We start from the raw sequence: 21,054 nt of genomic DNA, 5'->3' as shown, positions 1-21,054 counted from the left end.
TCGGTCGATATAGGTCATATATATTTTTGACCGATTAGAGACCAAAAACCCTATGCCTGACCGATTGACATGTATATGGGTGACATGCATATGTATATATATGGTCCCCCCAAGAATTTTCGATTGTCCGATCGAAATGATATTGTACAAATACATCCACAATTTTTAGAGTGTAACATTTGTTAAGCTTGGTTTAACTTGGTATATTTGTGCTTGTAGTTAAAAAAAATCTTAGGAGAATCTCTTGGTTGTAATCACAGTGGCTTAGGTTACAATATATTCGACCCAGTTCGACTTAGGTGCTTTTATTACTCTTTAAGATCCTAACTAACCTTATAATTTGGTACACACTTATCCCGACTGATTTTAGGTATTTGAAATGTCCTCCTCATCTCGACGCGGATAATTTAAAATTTCGTTAAATTTTAGTAAAGATACCAACAAATCCCACTTGCTGTACAGCAAGTGGCAACACTAATATATATATATATATATATATATATATATTTCATTTAGTTCATAAGAAAACGCAGAACGATGAGTAACCCAATATTGTTGATTAAGAGAATGCGAATGAGCGAAGTACACGCCATGATAAGCAATACTATGAACTGTGTGTAGATTTCTGAGTAAATGAGATTTTGAATAAAAATACAACAAATCGATCGTCGGCTACTCAGTCCGATACAGAGCGGAGCAACTAGACTACTTGAGTTCTTTTTCATATATTATCCGTGGAACCAGTTTCACAGCTAGTCAGACACATTTTGTACGCGTTGAAGAGAGGATATAAACGTTAAGTGGACGTATTATTTTTTTTGGAACGGAATTATATATTGAAAAGAAATATTTTCATATGCCATAAGCTTTGAAAGCAAATAAAGAAGAAGAAAAAAAAAGAACCAAAGAAAAAGAAGTGATAAACAAGAAGAAACAAATATTACTTTGTAGAGAGAAATATAAAAAGGAAATTGTGAATTTGTTGAACAAAGAAGTGGAATAAATTGATATTTTTGTAATTTTTACAAAAACTAAAAAAAAGAAGTGAAAAGAATTTGATCCAAAAACAACAAGAACAACAAAAATCCAAAAAACAAAATGGAAAGTGTAGAGAATAAAACTGCCACCGGAAATGGCAACGCTGCCGTTGTTGAAGCTAAAGATACCCAAAATCTGTTGCCACATTTGGAATCATTGGAACGTATTATTAAATTGCCAGTAGTTGGTGCTGCCTGGGATAAATCTCAAGATGTCTATGGCAAAGTTAAAGGTAGGTAACCAAGCAAGCAAACAACCAACTTCACTCGTTGCAGTGAGTGAAATTAAAAAAAAAATGAAGAAGAAGCAGAAGAGAAAATGACAAATGAGTTCCAAACACACAAAATGGCAAAAATTATTGGAGTTAGAAACTTCATCATCGACCATAACAACAATGTAACAGACACACACACACCAAGTTCAATGAACTGTCATTCTAACGTTCTCAATATTTCTCTGACATATGTGTAAGCCTGTATGTGTGTTGTATATTAACTATCTTGGAGAAACCTTGAGAGATTCTAAAGACCTCAAGAAAAATAAAAAAACGGTTTTTATATATGTACATACTTGTAAGAAAAATAAATGTCACTTGCATTATGTAAAACAACCTCCGCAGCAGCAGCAACAACAACATGTTGTAAACAACTGTCATTCGGTTGGTGTTGTAAAGCCGATCGTTTTTTTCTGTATGCAAATTAACCGTAATTATTATTACTTCGTTCAGCCAGCCACACCATATTGCCAATTGATGGTAAGGCCAAGACATGAAATTCGCTCAAAATGCTTTCGGGGTGAAGCCATGTTTGTTTTTTGTAGGTCGGTCGACATACGGTCTGAAACGAACATTTTGGCATGTGGTTTTCTTTTATTTTTTGTAGTTGTTATTGTTGTTGCGTGCGGTTTTTCATGGCGGCTTTAAATTATGTGATTCAGAAACGGTGGAAAGGGAGGGGATTACTTACAAAAATAACATTGAGAATTTTTAAAGTTAGTTTCCCCTAAAAAATAGTTCTAGGGATCCTGACAACAGCGATTTTTGGTGTTTTTCTCAGAAAAAACATATCTGAGAAATACAGCTCCAGAGTTCATATGGGGCTCTTGAAGTTTCCCATATTTTTTTTTAAGTCACTAAGGCATTATGGGTATTAATTTGAAGGGATAGAGAACTCCACTATAATTTTTCTAAAATACTCAAAATATTCACGATTGGGCGCTACTATTAAATGGTTTCTATGTCCAAAACATGGATCTATATTAATCGTTTTCTATATATATATGTCGGCCATTGAGGACTTTTTACATCAAATTACAGTCACAACGGAGAGGAAATGCGCCCAAAATTTCAAAACACCAAAAATTGGGACCTATACCAAAACATAATCCGTTATAGCTATTATTTGATTGATGATAGCTTGACAAAATCAAATTTGAGCCAGTTGGACCAATATGTTGTTAGGGAGACCCAAAAATGGTAGCCACCAGTATATGTGGCCTACCCGGAATGTTGGACCAATATGTTGTTAGGGAGATTTTTCTACTTAAAGAGAATCCTAAATATAAAAAATTTGGTCGGAACACATCCCAACCTCTCCAAAATACTAAAATGAACGATGTAGCGGTTAAATGGCGGATATCGTAAAGAGTGGACAAAAATTTATTATTATTATTAGGAAAATTTGCTATTTATTTAGGAATCAAAATATTCAACTACACCCGTTTAAAGTGAAAAATGTGCTCAAATCCCTAAAAATACAGAATATGAGGAGTAATTTAAAATAGGGGCTACCCTAAAACTTGGGTCAGTATTAATAATTTTTGGTACGGAGATGTGATATGCAATGAGAATATATATAGAACCAGTGAACGGAGCAGTATAGTCGGACGGGACCGACCATATGATACCCTACACAACTTCCATGACAATCTAATTTTCTATGGTTCGATATTCTGAGCTTGGGCAATATTTAGCGATATTTGTACCCCCTTGACCGACTAGACGTCTACAAATATTACTAATATTCAGTACAGCTCTTCTAATTACTTGTCCAGATCCCCTTCACCGTGGGTTGTGTTGTGATGTCCGGCTTTCAATAGTGGCCTATAAATCGGCGCATAAAAAAACACAAAAAATTAAGTTTTCGGGTCACTTCATCCAAATATTATTATCTGATCATCACCGGAAATTATAGGCGTCGTCCATGACCATACCTGGATCCTCATGGAAAATTTCAAAGCGATCCGCGATATATTTCAGCCCTCTAGTGTGGTAATGCGTTACTAAATAATATATGAATACGTAAGGACATGTAAATATTTAAGTGTAACTCCCACATCCGAGTACACACGACAATGCAATTGATATCAATGTAAAGGTAAACCACTCCTCTTGGATATACTATCAACTTCTCGGGTCTATGTTCTTCAGGAGTAAATATATACGCCATAGAATACAAATTTTGTCATTTTCCACACAAAAGCCTGGGTCCATTTGACCCGCTAAATATTGCCCAATCTTTGTCAAGATAGGCATGCTTATTCTTTGGCCCGATCCCCTTCTCAATGCAAAAATTCGCGGTGTTTGGATCATAATTGCGGCCCCTGGAGCGACCAGAAAAACCGACAAAAATAAAGTTTTTGGTCCATTTCATCCCCTAAATATTAACCGATCTTTTCCAAAAACAATAGGGGTCTTAATAAGCCAGAACCCATCCTACATGCAAAATTTCGTGAAGATTGGTTCATAACTGTGGCCTGTATTGTGTTTAAAAAATATAATGGACAAACGGACAGACGGACGGACACACATGTCTAGATCGACTCAGCTAGTGGATATATGACGATCGGTATACTTAAAGGTGGATCTAGGACTAATATTTCGTGGCGTTACAAACTTTTGGGGCTGCACAAATCTATAATACCCTGACAACATAGTTGTGTAGGGTATAAATACCAAATAATAGAAAATTCGGCGAAAAAAACTTGTCCAAAATCCCCTAAATACCGAATATTGGGGGTAACGTTATATGGGAGCTACACTGAAACTTGGGTCAATATTAATAATTTTTAGTATAGAGCTGTTATATGCAATTATAATCCAAAATAACAAATTAAAGCCAATTCGGTGGAATAATGGGTCCAAAATCTCCTTATTACCCCTATTGGCGGGGGCTGTTATATGGAGATCATCCTGAAAATTGAGTCAATATTAATAATTTTTGGTACTGGTATGTGTCATTCAATGAGAACCCAAAATGCCATATTACAGCCAATTAGGTTGAAAACTATGCCCAAAATCCCCTAAATAACGAATATAGGGGGTAACGTTATATGGGAGCTACCCTGAAAGTCCAATATTAATAATTTTTGGTGTCGACATGTGCTATACAATGAAAATTGAGTCAATATTAATGATTTTTTGTACGGATATGTGTCATTCAATGCGAACCCAAAATACCAAATTACAGCCAATTGGTTTGAAAACTATGCCCAATAAGGGGAGTAACGTTATATGAGAGCTACCCTGAAACTTGGGTCAATATTAATAATTTTTGGTATCGATATGCACTATACAATGCTAACCCAAAATACTAAATTACAGCCAATTGGGTTGAAAACCGTGTTCCAAATCCCAAAAAATATCGAATATTGGGGGTTGTGTGGGAGCTACTTCAAAACGTGGATCGAAATATCCCTTTTTAAATACCAAACATTCGAGGAGTAATAGCTATGTTTAGGCAAAATTCCAAAGCTCCATTATAAATATTAAAATATATTATTTTACAAATCCACGCCATGTGGTGGTCCTTATTTTTTTTTTTAAATCCACAACTTGTGTTGGTCCTTAAAATACTCTTTTCAAAATCCACGCCTTTTGGTGGTCCTTAAAAAATATTCTTTTAGAAATCACGCCTTGTTGTGGTCCTTGAAAATATTCTTTTAAAAATCCACGCCTGGTTGTGGTCATTAGATATATACTCAGGTGAACATTTCGAGGTCTTGCAAACGTAATGGCACTTTGTGGCATAAAAATGGATTTTGAAGTTTTGGTATTAATGAAAAAATTATACATAACAATATTTTCCAGAAACACCTTCACCTACCTTACACAGAGACCACACCCTATATCTCATCTAGTGTTTACCTATTGCCAACAAATTATAGTATATAGTTTGTTTTTTATTAATTACAATTAAGATTCATTGTAAAAAGAAAACACAACAACAACTACAATACAATTACATACATATTTAATAACAATAGTTTATATTCAGTTAGAGAATTTTCCATATGAATGAATGACTGGCTGACTGACTGAAAAATACACCCAAGAAAATTTTTTCTCACAATTTGTATGGCAGCCACTATCTTCTCATTTTTTGCCACACCTCCCTGCCCTACCTCCTGCTCGGGCCAATTATAATTGAAAACAATTAAATTTAATTGAAATTTAAATTCTCAACAATATGATGTCTGTAGTAGATGGAGGGAAAGAAAAATTCAGCAAATTGACTGATGGCGGCCAGTCAATGAAAAACAATACGAATCTGGAAGGGGACCAATTATTCGAAAATCAATAAAACGAAAGCTAAATGGCAAAAAACAACAACATATTGCCAATATTCAATAATACTAATAAATAATGTAAATAAAGAAGTGGGAACGTGGCAGGGGAAGCGTGTTGGAGGACAAAGAAAACCCAAACATTTATTGCTGGAATATTGATTTGTACGACCGACCGACCCATCCGGTAAATGCAAATAAGTTGTAATTTCCATAATTGATTTAAATTGAACACAAAATGAGAAAGATCGGCCATTTTCTGCATCCAGAGAAAGGGTTAAATAATTGATTTTTTTTACAAATTTTAATATTCAATAGATCTTCAGAATATATATTTTTTATAAATATTCTTTTAAAAATCCACACCTTGTAGTGGTCCCTAAAAAATATTCGTTTAAAAATCCACATCTTGTGGTGGTCATTACAAAAATATTCTTTTAAAAATCCACACCTTGTGGTGGTCCTTAAAAATTATTCTTTTAAAAATCTACATCTTGTGGTGATCATTACAAAAATATTCTTTTAAAAATCCACGCCTTGTGATGGTTCTTGAAAAAAATATTATTTTAAAAATCCACACCTTGTGGTGGCCCTTAAAAAATATTCTTTAAAAAATCCACACCTAGTGGAGGTCCTTGAAAAATATTCTTTTAAAAATCCACACCTAGTGGAGGTCCTTAAAAAAATCCACGCCTTGTGGTAGTCCTTCAAAAAATATTATTTTAAGAATTCACGCCTTGTTGTGGTCCTTAAAAAATATGCTTTTAAAAATCCACGCTTGTAATGGTCCTTGAAAACAAATCGGCGTTTGTGATGGTCCTTGGACAAATATTCTTTTAAAAATCACGCCTTGTGGTGGTCCTTGAAAAAATATTAATAAAAAAATTAATTAAAATGTACTTATAAAATCAAAGCTTATGTTGGACCTTGAAAAAATATTCTTTAAAAAAATCACGATTGATTAGTCTTTGAAAAAAATATTATTCTGAAAAATCTTCTCTATGGGTAGTTTTAAGAAAATATTAATTTAAAAAAATAGTCCTCGAAGATTATTCTTTAAAAATTCAAGCTCGTTTTTGTTTTTGGAAGATGCGTTGTTTTTAAAAATATTCGGTTTTGAAGATATTTGATTTTTAAAAATATTCGATAGCTCTTAAAAAATCAACACATATTGGCGTCCTTGAAAACATATTCAAAAAAAAAAGAAAAACACGCGTCTCGTGGTCCTTGAAAACATATATAAAAACCAGTGAGCGGTGCAGTATAGTCGGACGGGACGGACCATATGATACCTTACACAACTTCCACGGAAATCTAACTTTGTGTTGTTCTTTATTCTGAGCTTGGGCAATATTTCGCGATATTCGCAACTTCTTGGCCGACTAGCGGTCAGCCAATATTGCTAATATACAGTACAGTTAATTATTTGTCCAGATTCCCTTCACCGTGGGTTGTGTCGGTTTTTAATTGTGGCGTATAGGTCGACTCGAAAAAAACACAAACAATTAAGTTTTCGGTCCATTTCACCCCAATATTATTATCTGATCATCACCGAAAATTACAGGCGTTGTCCTTGACCATAATTGGATCCTTATGGAAAATTTCAAAGCGATCAGCGCTATTCTCGCCTTCTAGTGTGGTAATGGGTTACTAAATAATATCTGAACACGTAAGCACCTGTAAATATGTAAGTGTAAATTCCACATACGAGTACATACGACAATGTAATTGGTATCAATTAAAGGGTCAACCACTCCTCTTGGATATACTATCAACTTCTTGGGTCTATATCCTTCAGAGGTAAATATATACGCTATAGAATACAAATTTTGTAATTTTTCACACAAAAGTCAGGGTCCATTTGACCCGCTAAATATTGACCGATCTTTATCAAAACAGGCATGCTTATTCTTTGGCCCGATCCGCTTCTCCATGTAAAAATTCGTGATGTTCGGGCCATAAATGCGGAGCGACCCCTGGAGCGACCATAAAATTAGACTAAAAACGTTTTTGGTCCATATCATCCCCTAAATATTAATCGATCATTACCAAAAACAATAGCGGTCTTCATTGGCCAGAACCCATCCTACATGCAAAATTTCATGAAGATTGGTTCATAACTGTATCGTGTTTACAAATTATAATGGACAGACGGACGGACGGACTCACATTTCTAGATCGATTCAGCTAGTCGAGATATGACGATCGGTATACTTAAAGGTGGGTCTAGGACCAATATTTCGCGGTGTTACAAAAATCCACAATTCAACTAGTTTTTGAAATATTTCATTATTATAAAAATGCATGCCTAGTGTAGTCGTCGAAAAAAATATTCTATTAAATATTCTTAAACATATTTATTTAAAAATGCAACCTATCAAATGGTTGAATTTTTATTAAATAAATATTTTTAAGAAATTTCCAAGACATGAATATTTAATAGTCCTTGAATATATAAAATAGTTTTCTTTAAAAATTTTATCATTTAAAACTCCACGCTCCAAGTTCTCCTTTAAAAACTTCACTCTCTTATCGGCCTCTTCTTCTTTCGGTCCTTAAAAAAATCTACGATTATTTTGTGTCTTTAAAATATTCTTTAAAAAAAATGCACCCTTCTATTGATCCTTGAAAATTTATTCTCTAAAAAAGTCCTATTTTCTGTTGGTACTTAAATCATTATTTTCAAAAAAATCCACACATCTGTCAGTCCTTCAAAATGATCTTAAAAATTTGCAAAGGTCCACTACGACCAAATTCCTTCAATTTTTTAGTCCCACTTCCTTAAAAAAATATTATTCAAAAAATCCACACCCCAAAAAAATATCCTTCTATGTTCTTAAAAAATATTCTTATAAACATTTTTATTAAAAATCAAATCAAAAAAACTTTTTTTTCGAACTTTTGAAAGGCTTTAAATATAATTCTGATTTTTTTCGGTTTCCATTTACTTATTTCCCCAACTTTTTTCAGATCCCTCTAAGCTATTAAAATATTTACCTTATTTTTAGTGTTATGAACTAAATGATAAACAAATGACGTATTCTCCATTTCCTAACAGATAGCGGACTTTTTTTTAATCCAACACACACATCATCAGTTATATAAAAGAAAACAACAACATCATCATCACGAGCATCATCACCTGTTTTATTTATTTATTTTATTTTTTGTTCGTTGCAAACAATCTCCGAACAAAGTCCAAACACTAATTTACATAAATACCTCATACAATAATCATGAGAAAATATAATAATAAAAATTAAAAAAAATTCCCCTCTTTTTTTAAAAAAAAACTGATGCTACTATTTCTGAAAAAAAAAACAAATACTCTCAAAAAGTGTATAAGTTATTAGATATTTACGAATTATTAATGAATAGCTCGTTTTAAGAATTAAGAAAAAAATATGAAATAAATAACAAACACAGTAATTTAATTCCGGTAGTGCAGCACATGTCCGATATTCTATATACATATATTCGGATTCTAGAAGCGCAAAGGGGAAAGGGATTATAGTAGACAACAACATGAATATTATTTGCTAATATACAGCATTGAAATACTACACATACATTTCTACAACTTCAAAATATTATATTATTCGATATTATTTAAATTCAATAGTCTTCAAAAATTTGTTGACAACAAAGCATTTTATTTTTTGTCCAAATTTCAAAAATTATTTGTTTGTGTTAATTTTAAAAATATTATTTTCTTTTATTATATGCTAGGGGCAAAGTCTATCCAGCCATTATCAATTGCATTCGAAAAATATTTACCCAAAAAGAACACCATATGCTTAACAGATTTACCTTTAAACAAAGATTATCTTAACAAAACCGAAAATATTTACCGATAAAAGCCAGCAGAAAAAAATCTGGAACTGTCAAAGACACGAGTATTTGATTATCACGAAATACAAAAAAAGAAACCAAACAAAGGAATAATGACTTTTTTCGAACAGTTTTTTTTTTTTTTTGTACACGGGTAAGAACTTGTTCGTTGCACTCACATTATTAATAGCTTCTAAATTTTATTATTCATAGAAACAACAAAAACAACAATCTATAACTCATTTGAAATAATATTCTAATTAGATTCGAATAAAGTAGTAATTGAAACTTTAAGACTTTGAAGTGATACTTGAACGAACTATGTATTTGAGTGATAAGTAAGAGACTAAAGTTTAATATTAGGTTGGGGAAAAAGAAATCCATTATTTTTATATGAACTATAGGACCTTATTTAACATGCTTCGCAATGTCCGATGCACCGTTTTGTTGTATGATTTGTTGCCATTTTTAAAGTTAACATCATAATGCCTCTCTCATAAAAGTCCTGCTCTCTATTGCCAAAAACTCTAGTAACGAATTCTCACAATCCTCCCTAGATACCAATTTTTATATCCTCCGCCACACTGTAGTACAGGGTATTATATCTTTGAGCATATGCTTGTAACAGGCAAAAGGAAACGATATAGACCATGGTTTCTTTTGAGAATATCCATAGAATCACAATGTAAGTCGATTCATGCATGTCCGTCCCTCTGTCCATGTTAATTTGTAAACAAAGTACAAGTCAAATTTATAATCCGAATTTGATCAAATTTGGCCTATTAAAATTGGGAAAAAGCGGTTCAGACTTAGATATAGCTCCCATATATATTTTCGTCCGATTTAAATCAAATGGTGCACCAAAACCTCTAAATATATTTCAATTAGCACGAAATTTGGCACACCGTACTGAATTAGGCCTAAAATGATGTATGCTACGTTTCGTGAAAATCGCTTCAGATTTATATATAGCTCCCGTATATATTTTCGTCCCAACCTGCATCGATTTTATGGTAAATTGTGCACCAAAGTTCCTATATATCTTTCGATTTGCACGAAATTTGCCTCAGCGTAATGAATTAGGTCTAGAATGATGTGTGTTAAGTTTCCTGAATATCGGTTCTGATATAAATATAGCTCCCATATATATTTTCGTCCGATTTAAATCAAATGGTGTACCAAAGTCCCTATATATCTTCCGATGTGCACAATATTGGACATGACGTGCTGAATTAAGTCTAGAATGATGTTTGCTAAGTTAGAAATCGGTTCAGATTTTTATATAGCTACTATATATTTTCGTATTTTTTCCGATTTTATGTAAAGTGTGCACTTAAGACCCAAGGTTTGTCCGATTGCCACACAATGAATATAAATTAATCTCTGGCAAGTCTCGTTGAAATCGGTTCAGATTTTGATATAGGTGCACCAAACTTCTTATTTTTATCAGATATTTATCCAAATAATCAACCGGTGTCCGATTGATATTGATATCTTGAAAAATTAAAATGGTGAATGGGGGGGTTCCCTTAAATTGATTTACATAATTTTGTCCCATTGTAAGGTGTAACTCTATATCTGACTAAATGAAAAATTTTGTATAGGTTGCAGAATGAAATGTTTATGGATTCAACTTCATTTTACTGTTCCTTCACAAATGCGACATCCTTCAGGATTCATCTGTTGAATATACCCAATGTGGTGAAGGGTATCATATAGCCGGCCCCGTCCGACTTTACTACTTTCCTTACTTTTTTTTTTTGTTAGAAAATCGACGATTCTGTTTTTTCTTTTTATAAATCAATGATCCTCATTGTACTTGAAATGACCCCATTCCTTTTCCGACTTCATTTTCACTTCAATATATATATACCTCATATGCCAATTTTGATATTTATTGCAATTGTATGACCTCATATCGTTTTAGCCATTCAAATCTAGCCACGTTCGTCTCAATTATTCATAACTACAACAACAACAACAAGAAATGTTTTACAACACTTCACTGTCTGGCGTTTAGTGTTACTTGCAAACAAACGAAATAATTTATAAATAATTATAGTTTTTTGTTGTTGTTGTAGTTTCGGTTTTCTAATGCGCATTTCAATTATTGGCACTTTAAGCGTGTGCAAAAACAAAAATTCTAAATGAAATTGAAAACTTTTAATGTTGTTGTTGTTGTTGTTTTCAACAATAATGATGATGATTGTCTGAAATATTCAAAATGATGAAATTCTTTAGACTTGAATGGAAATTAATTACAGATCTTCTGTCACGTCTAAGTTAACTTCGTGTGACAATATCTGAACCGGCCGGTATATTTTTTAATTAAAATTTTAGCAAATAAAACGAACTTCGAGGGAGGGTGTAAAGATTTTAATTAAAAAGTTATTTTGTTATATAGCAGAAGAGTTTCGAATTTCTGAAAACTACGTATTTTATCACTCTCTGCAGCTACCACACTCCCTCTATTGAGGTACTGAAGTTGGTAAAAATTTGTGCGGCCCTTTGTGAGATTCTTTCGCCACAACTATTCCATGGTATTTTAATCTTAATATGAGATATCAAAACCATGATTTCTTGGAAAAAGATTTCATTATTTTCCGCGATTATGATAACACCTGGCCATAATGGAAGAGGGTGTGTGTGTGTGTAAAATCCATATTTAGTACCTCCAAACATTTTATTGAAATGAATCGTACGACTTTCATTGTTTGAGACCCAAAAAGAAATTGGCCTTATCAATTTATTTATGACATTATCCAATGATTTATTTGGACGAAACAATCTTTGACGTCGTCGTCGAATTATTTGCGATAATTAAATACAAGAGCAGCAAGAACAAAAAAATCCCAAATACAAAAAAAAAATTCAATTGCTAAAGTACAATTGGCAATTGACTGATAAGAAACCGATCGAAATAAAAAAAATCCCATAAAACAATAATGCAAATAAATTATAAAAAAATTAAACTCTCTAACACACACATACAACAAAACAATAGAACCATGACATTGTCATAATATATTTTCTGCTCGGCATATCAGAAAGCAGGTCAAACATGGCCCCTAAGATGTATATAAACACATTTATATAACATTGAAATAACCTTAAAATTATATTTAATAAAAAAACATTTTCTTTCCAGGCAAAAATCGTGTCTTCAATTGGGCGTTGAGCGCCGCCGAAGATTGTGTTTCACGTGCCGTCACCACTGCCGCACCCATTGTCTGCAAATTGGATCGTCCCATTCACTATGTCGATCAAACTTTGGTCAAAGGTATTGACAAGCTGGAAGTTAAGGCACCCATTATTAAGGATACACCTCAGGAAATCTATAATCAAGCTAAGAACAAAGTTATCGATGTTGTGCAACCGCATATTGATCGTGTTGTCAAATTCAAAGCGGCCGGTCAACAAAAAGCTGCCTCCTTGAAAGATTTAGCCTGGCAAAAGGCTAATGAAGTTCTGGCCACTCAATATGGTAGTTTGGCTGTAAATGGTGTCGATACTACAACCGCATTGGCTGAACGTCTATTGGAATATTATTTCCCCAAATCGGAATCGGATGTTGAAGAAGATAATGGTGAGTATTAAGGTGCGAAAGTGTTGACAATTTTTTTTCTACTTCTTGTGTAGAAATAATAGATGTTTGTTTTGTTGTTGTTGTAGAGGTTTGCTTAGACTACTATTTTGTTGAAAAATAAATGATGTTTGTTTTGTTGTTGTAGAGGTATTATAGATCAAGGCGGTATGCCTTGAATACCAATAGAGATTGGTGTAGTAAATTTTAACACTAGAACGCCGAAGGCGGTCATTTTGACCGCTTTCCAATTTCAAGTACAAAAGCAACTGTGCATTTAATGACACTTTTATTTTAATTTTGGTGATTTTTTATAATAAACGTAATTCTATGAGATACAAAAAGTCACCAAATTTTTAAAAAAAAAGTGTCATTAAATGCACAGTTGCTTCTTTACTTGAAATTGAAAAGCGGTCAAAATGGCCGCCTTCGGCGTTCTAGTGTTAAAGAATTCCAGATAATCTCCTGTAGATTGAAGACCTTCAGAGAGGGTTCCATAAAACATGTCCTACGAAAGGTCCTCTCCACAAAGACATACGTGGTTCTACAAAAAAAATCTATGTGTTTATTCTATAGAAGTTAGACCACCTATACGTATTTTATAAATAGAAAACTTTATGTCCAGAAATACTTTCGGTCGGTATAATTTATTGATAAACATTTTAGCAGATAAATCGAACTAAGAGGGAGAGTGTAAAGCTATTAATTAAAGGTTATTTTGTTGTATAGCAGAAGAGATGCGAAGTTATGAAAAATACATTTTTTATTTTATCATTCCCTGCTGCTACCTCACCTGAATTGAGGGACTGAAAGTGGGAATAAGAACTTCCCCAAAAGGTCCTGTGTTCATTCTGTAGAAGTTAAACCAGCTATAGGTATTTAATGTATAGAAAAATGTATGCATGTCCAGAATTACCTTCAGAGGTCGCCTATATACAGAAAAGCTTCTACAAGTGTTCTTTCGACAAAATATCATCGTAGTTAGAAGATTTTCTATAGGACTTCTAAAGTGGAATTCTTAGAACATTTTATGGGTTATGTAGGTCACAAATCTTTAAAAAACAGAAGACCTTTTTGAGATCTTCAACATAGAGAAAACACTCCATAACTATCTACAGGTTAGACTCTTTATTCTACGGACCCTATTCTATGGATCGTCTATAGGAGGAAATTATTCTATAGGTCTTGAAGAGATGGAAAATGCCTTAAAATGTCTTGTCTAGAAAATGTCTTGGAAGCTTTCTGGAAAGTTCTTAATCGGACGAAAGTATGTATGGGAGTTATATCTAAATCTAAACCGATTTCGACGAAACTTACCATACACCATTCTAGACTTAATTCATATCAGACCTAATGCATATCGAAAGATATTTAGGGTCTTTGGTGCACCATTCACCTTATATCGGACGAAAATATATATGGGAGCTATATCTAAATCTGAACCGATGTATCTCGTTTCCTTTTGCCTGTCACAAATCCACGCCGTGTGTAGTCCTTAAGAATATTTTTTTTAGAAAATCCGCGCCTCGTGTAGCCCATAAAAAAGTATATTTGTTAAAATCCACGCCTTGGGTAATCCTTAAAAATATTTGTTTCTTAATCCACGCCTCGTGTAGCCCTTAAAAAAGTATATTTGTTAAAATCCACGCCTTGGGTAAGCCTTAAAAATACATTTTCTTAATCCACGTCTTGGGTAGTCCTTAATCCACGCCTTGGGTAGTCCTTCTATGACTATCGGTATAAATAATTATTACCCTGCAGAAATTCGATGGGCAAATGAGGACAAATCTTCAAAATACCGACAATAATATGGTACCTTTATATGGAGTCTATGCCAAAGCAATTCTACAATGATATTTGAACCCTCTTAGAACCCTAAAAATAAAACTACAGCTTCCTCGGAGAGAAAAGTGGCTAAACACTGCACAAATAAATATCACCCTCTAATAATTCCGGAATTCCACTTCGGTGGGTGAATGAGGATAAATCTTTAAAATACCGACAATAAGATGGTATATTTATATGGGGGCTATGACAAAGCATGGACCTAAATAAATAATTTTTTGCATTGCTATATTGACCCTCTTAGAACTCGATATATAAAACTGCAGCATCCTTGGTGTGAAAATGCCTCGAGCTGGAAACCCTATTCTATGGATCGTTTTTAGAAAGACCTTATTCTATAGGTTTTCCATAAATGGAATAACTTCTTATATTGAAAACTATCTGGAAAGTTCTTCTTTACATGGGGTCTAGGACTATTATAAAACTTTTGCCACAAATAATCTGGAATGCCACTTTGGTGGCCGATTGAGGATAAATCTTCAAAATACCGACAATAAGATGGTATCATTATATTGGGGCTATGCCACAGCATGGACCTATATTAATTTTTACCCTCTTATGATCCGATATATAATTTACAACCTCTTCAGTGTGAAAATGTGGCTAGATCCTTCACAATATGTCTGTCTCGCAATGTGATGTAACAGACATGTCGTGGGAAAAATGCAGCTGAACCCTTAAAACACCGAAGACGGTGCAAAAATATTGTTCTCTCCACAAGATTTGGAATACGAAATTACAGCTACTTCCGTTGAAAAGAGCTGCTAAAACTTTCGAAGTAACTATAATGGGGCGGTACGGTTATAGAACGGTCGTTGGCACAGCGAAAATCGAGTCGTTTCCGATCGTAGACTTCACTGTTATAAAAACGTAATATCTAGGTCTTTTTTTCGATTCCTGTAGAATTTTTGCAGACCGCATTTCACAGGAGGACATCCAGTGGTTCTTAGACTTCCGAATCTTACAAATATGCATTTATTTCTTAGCACTCTGAGGGCCAATACCATTTGACAGTACAAAGATTTAAAAATAGAAGCAACAATGATAAGATAAATTTAAAAAGAATAAAAAACCCAAAGTGAAAAAAAAAATTAGGTACATAAATATATATATATATATATATATGTTTATGTCTATAAACTCTCTCATGTTTACACGAAGCTTTTGTTTCATTATTTGCAAAAGACTTCACAAGGTTTTGTGTTTTTTTCTTTCAATTCTCACTGATAAGTGAAACAAAGTTGCATTTTTCTTTTTTAATTCAAAATTGATATGAAACAATGTATGTATATTGTACATATGTACACACTATTCTGACGATGATGATGATGATTATGAGAGGGTACATTCCATTATCTGATGGCCTTAATAATAACTTAACAAAAAGTGACTCGGGGTAAACATCATTGTTCAGTTATGAACGTCACAATTTAACGGACTTTGTTTCCAGTGGAAAACAAAATAAAAAAAGAATAAAAAAATTATTGCATGCATGCGTTGTTGTTTTTTAAGTAATGCGTAGTTTTTTTGTTGTTGTTCGCCCGTTTTAGAAAAAGTCAATAAAAAAATGTTAATTTTTTTCTTTCAAATTTTTTTCTCATTTAATTCTCAGATGTTAAAGAAATTGCTGTCACACAAAATGGCCATAATGGCAAACATCCCGAAAATGACAGTAAGTGGTTTGTTGTTTTTTTCACGTTGTTGTTGTTGTTTTTTAATACGTTTTGTTGAAATTTTCTAAATTTTGCATTGAGTGATGGGGTGTGCTTAAAATATTCTTTGAAGAAAAATCTATGGGCCCCATTCACTTGTTGAACACTTAAATTTGCATGCTTTTGAAAAATTTTTAAATTATTATTTTTTTCTTAATTTTTTTATTGGCTTTTTCTATAATCTGCAGCAGAATTGGATATAACATTTTGTATTTTTTATAATGTATATGCATGGGTCTTTTATGTAATAAGTATTTTTTAAAAATATAAATTTTTTCTGGAGCCTAGGATAATGTAATACTAAGTAATGAAATATATGTAAAATATTTTACCTAGATAACCATCCACCGAACTTCTATAAATGGAATTGAGTCTGCCTATCAAATTAACTCAAAATCATTTAAGTATTCCGTTAGACAGAAATCTTAGAGGATATATAAAAACGTGAGCTAGAATAGCTGAACAAATTCGCCCGAAAAAATAGGATACGACTTAGCCATGTGATTACAGCTATGTTAAAATCTGGATCATTGATCGCAATATAAAGATAGGACTTTGCACATACATTGCTACTACTCCTAGAAAGGCCCCTATATCGCGTTCCGTCTCATTTTCGGTATATTCAAACGCTTATGCTTTCAAATGACATTTAAAAAGATTGCCCTTCTTGTAAAAACATTCATGTTTTGGCATAGTCCGAAGGTAGTTTGAAAATTTTAAGCTCATTTTAGAACCAAAGTGGCTGTTGATAGGCATTCCAGGTAGAGTTAGGCATTTACAAAACCTCTTCACTAAAAAATTCTTTAATGTAACTGAATTATTTGGCATGCCCCAATAAAAAAGTCCCGCCCTATATTCGGAATTTTTAAAGTCATAGCTGCAGCTACCACACGACGTTCTAGGGTTCTAAAGTCCCGCCCTATATTTGGAAAGCCGAGCTTAAAAAAGCGCGTCGGTCTTGTGCGCAAGTCCACCAATTTGGAAGACCACGTTCCAAGATGTTGTTTTCTTCTTGGTCTTTCCATCTAATTCGTGGCCTTCCCGTTCTACGGGAACCATCAGTAGGCTCATTTTTATATGCCTTTTGAGCTGGGGCATTTTCATTCATCCGCACAACATGGTCTAGCCACCGTAGTCGCTGCAGCTCAATACGACTGACTATGTCGATGTCCGCGTATAAATTGTAAAGCTCGTGGTTCATTCGACGCCGATATTCAACGTCGACGCAGATCGGCCCGTAGATCTTTCGGAGAATTTTTCTCTCAAACACCCCAAGAGCTGCCTCATCTGCTTGCGCAAGTACCCATGCTTCTGATCCATATAATAACACGGGTAGTATCAGCGTCTTATAAAGTGTGAGTTTGGTCTGGCGGGAGGTGGCCTTGTTTCTAAACTTCTTACTTAGACCATAGTAGTATCTGTTGGCCATCGCAATCCTTCTCCGAATTTCAAAACTGATGTCATTCGTTTTATTTATGGCGGTACCAAGGTATATAAAGTCTTTAACTACCTCGAAGCTGTAGTTCTCAAGTGCCACAGTTGGTCCGAGGCTACTGGACGTCTTGCGCGTTGATACCATCAGCTTGGTCTTCACGCCGTTTACTGTCAGACCCATTTTGGCAGACTCCTTTTCAATTTGTTCAAAGGTGGCTGTTACCGCTCGCAATGTTCGACCTATTATATTGATGTCATCGGCGTAGGCGAGTAACATGTGTTGTTTGGTGTACAGAGTGCCATTTCTGTTCACCTTTGCGTCTCGTATGACCTTTTCCAGTAGGATGTTAAAAAGATCACACGACAAACTGTCACCTTGTCTGAATCCTCGTTCGGTATTGAAGGGCTCCGATAGGTCCTTTCCTACTTTAACTGCTGACCTTGTGCAACTTAAAGTTATCCTGCCCCGACCGATATTATGTATTTTGAATGCCCACATAGTGGTGGAGGGATTTAGAATTCTGGGGTTTACCTTTGCAGCTTCATCTCTTCGGCTGTTATTGCAACTAAACTCTGATAAAATTCCACACACGATGCCTAAATTATTAGACAGATACCCATATAAAGGTTCCGTTCCATTTCAGGTATTTTGAAGGTTTCAACTCATTTCTAACTTTGTGTCTTATTTTTGGAGATTGGTCTTCTCTCAAGAGCCTATGGTGGCTCGTTCCGAATTCTTTTCAATGTTAGCTGCTCATCTATTCCAAGCTGAGGTTAAACTTATCAAAGGAACTTTTGATTCAGACAGTTTTAACTAAACTCTGATAAAATTCGTGACTTAATTGTAGAAAATAAATGTGTTTCAGAGTTTCGATATATGATTTAAAAATAATTTTTGAGCATATTATGGGATCCGTAATAATAATCATAATTCCTTGTGACTTATTCTCTGTCCACCTTGTCTCCCTTCTTTCCTCTATTTGTTCATATAATTTCCTCTTGTCTTTGTCTCAATTGAATCAATTAGTAAATTATGTTTTTTTTCTCTCTCTCTTCTATTTCTTTTCATGGATTTTCTTATCGTTTTAGTCGAAGAGATTTATAATCAAGATATTGAACTTGATAGTAGATTCATAGTTGCGGCATCCACTGTCTTTCTGTCTATGTCACTGAAAATTATTACCGAAATTGTAGAATATGTTAGACAAAATCCAGAAATTATCCATATAATCGATAGGCAAATTAATGAACTTATGGTAAGCTAGATTATGGAAAAAGCTAAATAATAAAAAAAATTGTATGTGTGTGTGTTCTGTATATATGCAATATATTTGCAATTGTATATTAATTTTTCTTTTCTTCTTTTTCCTATTTTAGTCCCAGTTCCCGCAAGCGAGGACCCAGTACTACACACCGTACAGACAGTTGGCAGACTTAAGAACAAGATTTCCCGTCGCGTCTATAGAAATGTCTCCCGACAAATCCGCAAAGTCCAAAAAGGCAACGTTAACGACTATCTAAGCTCTCTAATAGCTGCCCTGAAATTACATCAATACATTAACTTCATTAACTCCTCGATGGGTACAAATGTGGAGCAATCATCGTTGACTGAAAACTCAAATGCGGCGGCGGCGCCGTCTTGTTCCACCTCAACAGCCAATGCCAACAACTGTAAAGTTCAAAAGTAAATTGGCCAATTTTGTAAATGAAAAAAATTAATTATTTTTTTTAAAAACATTTTTTATTTAATTTGTTTAATTGCATTTTTTTACAATTAATTTTCATTCGTCTGCCACGAGGAGCAGAAGAACTAACACATAAAGCCCTTAACAAAAAACGAAAAATATGTAAACATTGTCATCCCTCTATGCTACCCTACCCTATCCTATCCCCCTCAACGCCCTTCTAAATTATCCTTAAGTTTTATTTAGTTGTAGATTCAAACAGAAATTAAACAATAACACAAATTGTTTATTTAGTTATTAAGTGAAAAACGAAATGAATGAATATCCCTCTCTCTATCTCTCAAAGAAAATTGAGCAAAATTCAATTCTAGCCCTGAAATCATAAAATACATAACAGCAAAAATATATTGGGGAATGTTTTCGATGCACATGAAATTGATTTAATATTGCAAAGTATTTTGAATTCCTTTAATGAAAATCAATTTTTTTTATTCAAGACATTCCCCCCCTTCTTTGCAAGACAAAGAAAAAAGGTAAATTTATTTATTTTTTTTATTTTACAAAAACAATGTAAATATTTATTAATACAGAGAAAAAATGAAATACATAAATTTACCTTTTATAAAGAAAAATTTTGAAATGAAATAAAAAATAACAATAAAGCTTTAATATTGAAATATTATCATAAAGCCTGTCATACATACGCACATATCTATTATTTTTATATATGTATTTTAAGCTCTATATATATTTATAAATAGTAGTAATGCAATTTTAAAACCACATTTTTTTATAGATTTTAAGTACCCCCCTCCAAAAAAATACTGAAATAAAAGTATAATTTTTTATTGTATAATCTATAATAATATATAATATGAAAACACAACATAAATATGTATATGTGAAATAAAGTGATAAATTATTATTATGAAAATATAATAAAAAATCAAGAAAACAAAAAAAAAATAAGCATGTGTTCTTTATTTTTATAAACATTAAACGATTGTTTTAGAAACAGCCTTTGAGACAGCATCTCTCAATACATCAATAGGAAAAGACTAAATTAGTGTAAAAGTCTCATTGTGACACATAATAATTAAATATATGATCCGACCAAATTGTTGGCATTTTATGACAGATTTTCCCTATTTCCATATTATTAGTGTGTACAAGACATCTTCGCCAAATATTATAAATATATGTCGATGTTTTGATATAGTCAACATATAACCAGTAAGGAAAGTAGTAAAGTCGGACTGGGCCAACTATATGATACCCTTCACCACTTTGGTTATATTGCGCATATGTGCCCTTGCATTTGCAAGTCAATGTTCCCTTGAAGCAATATACGCATGTCTTTCTG

At 33.3% G+C, this 21,054-nt stretch overlaps 1 protein-coding gene across 1 annotated transcript; it reads left to right on the top strand.

The window, feature by feature from the left end:
- The first annotated feature begins 1,086 nt into the window (after positions 1 to 1,086).
- LOC133337742 (lipid storage droplets surface-binding protein 2-like) lies at positions 1,087 to 19,694 on the top strand. The gene is made up of 4 exons (XM_061545948.1): positions 1,087 to 1,270; positions 12,581 to 13,018; positions 16,473 to 16,532; positions 19,384 to 19,694. The coding sequence occupies exons 1-4, from the start codon at positions 1,099 to 1,101 to the stop codon at positions 19,692 to 19,694; spliced, it is 981 nt and encodes a 326-aa protein (XP_061401932.1). The 5' UTR covers positions 1,087 to 1,098.
- The last annotated feature ends 1,360 nt before the right edge of the window (positions 19,695 to 21,054 follow it).

This window comes from Musca vetustissima, unplaced genomic scaffold, assembly GCF_032173495.1.
Source record: "Musca vetustissima isolate MV318-11 ecotype Yass unplaced genomic scaffold, APGP_CSIRO_Mvet_v1 utg323, whole genome shotgun sequence".
NCBI classification, from domain to species: domain Eukaryota; kingdom Metazoa; phylum Arthropoda; class Insecta; order Diptera; family Muscidae; genus Musca; species Musca vetustissima.
This window is presented reverse-complemented; position numbering and strand designations above follow the sequence as displayed.

Coding starts and splice junctions, on each gene's coding strand:
- LOC133337742 (XM_061545948.1), top strand. CDS start 1,099: ATGGAAAGTGTAGAGAATAAAACTGCCACCGGAAATGGCAACGCTGCC. Junction 1,271..12,580: donor TGTCTATGGCAAAGTTAAAG/GTAGGTAACCAA, acceptor TTTTCTTTCCAG/GCAAAAATCGTGTCTTCAAT. Junction 16,533..19,383: donor CAAACATCCCGAAAATGACA/GTAAGTGGTTTG, acceptor TTCCTATTTTAG/TCCCAGTTCCCGCAAGCGAG.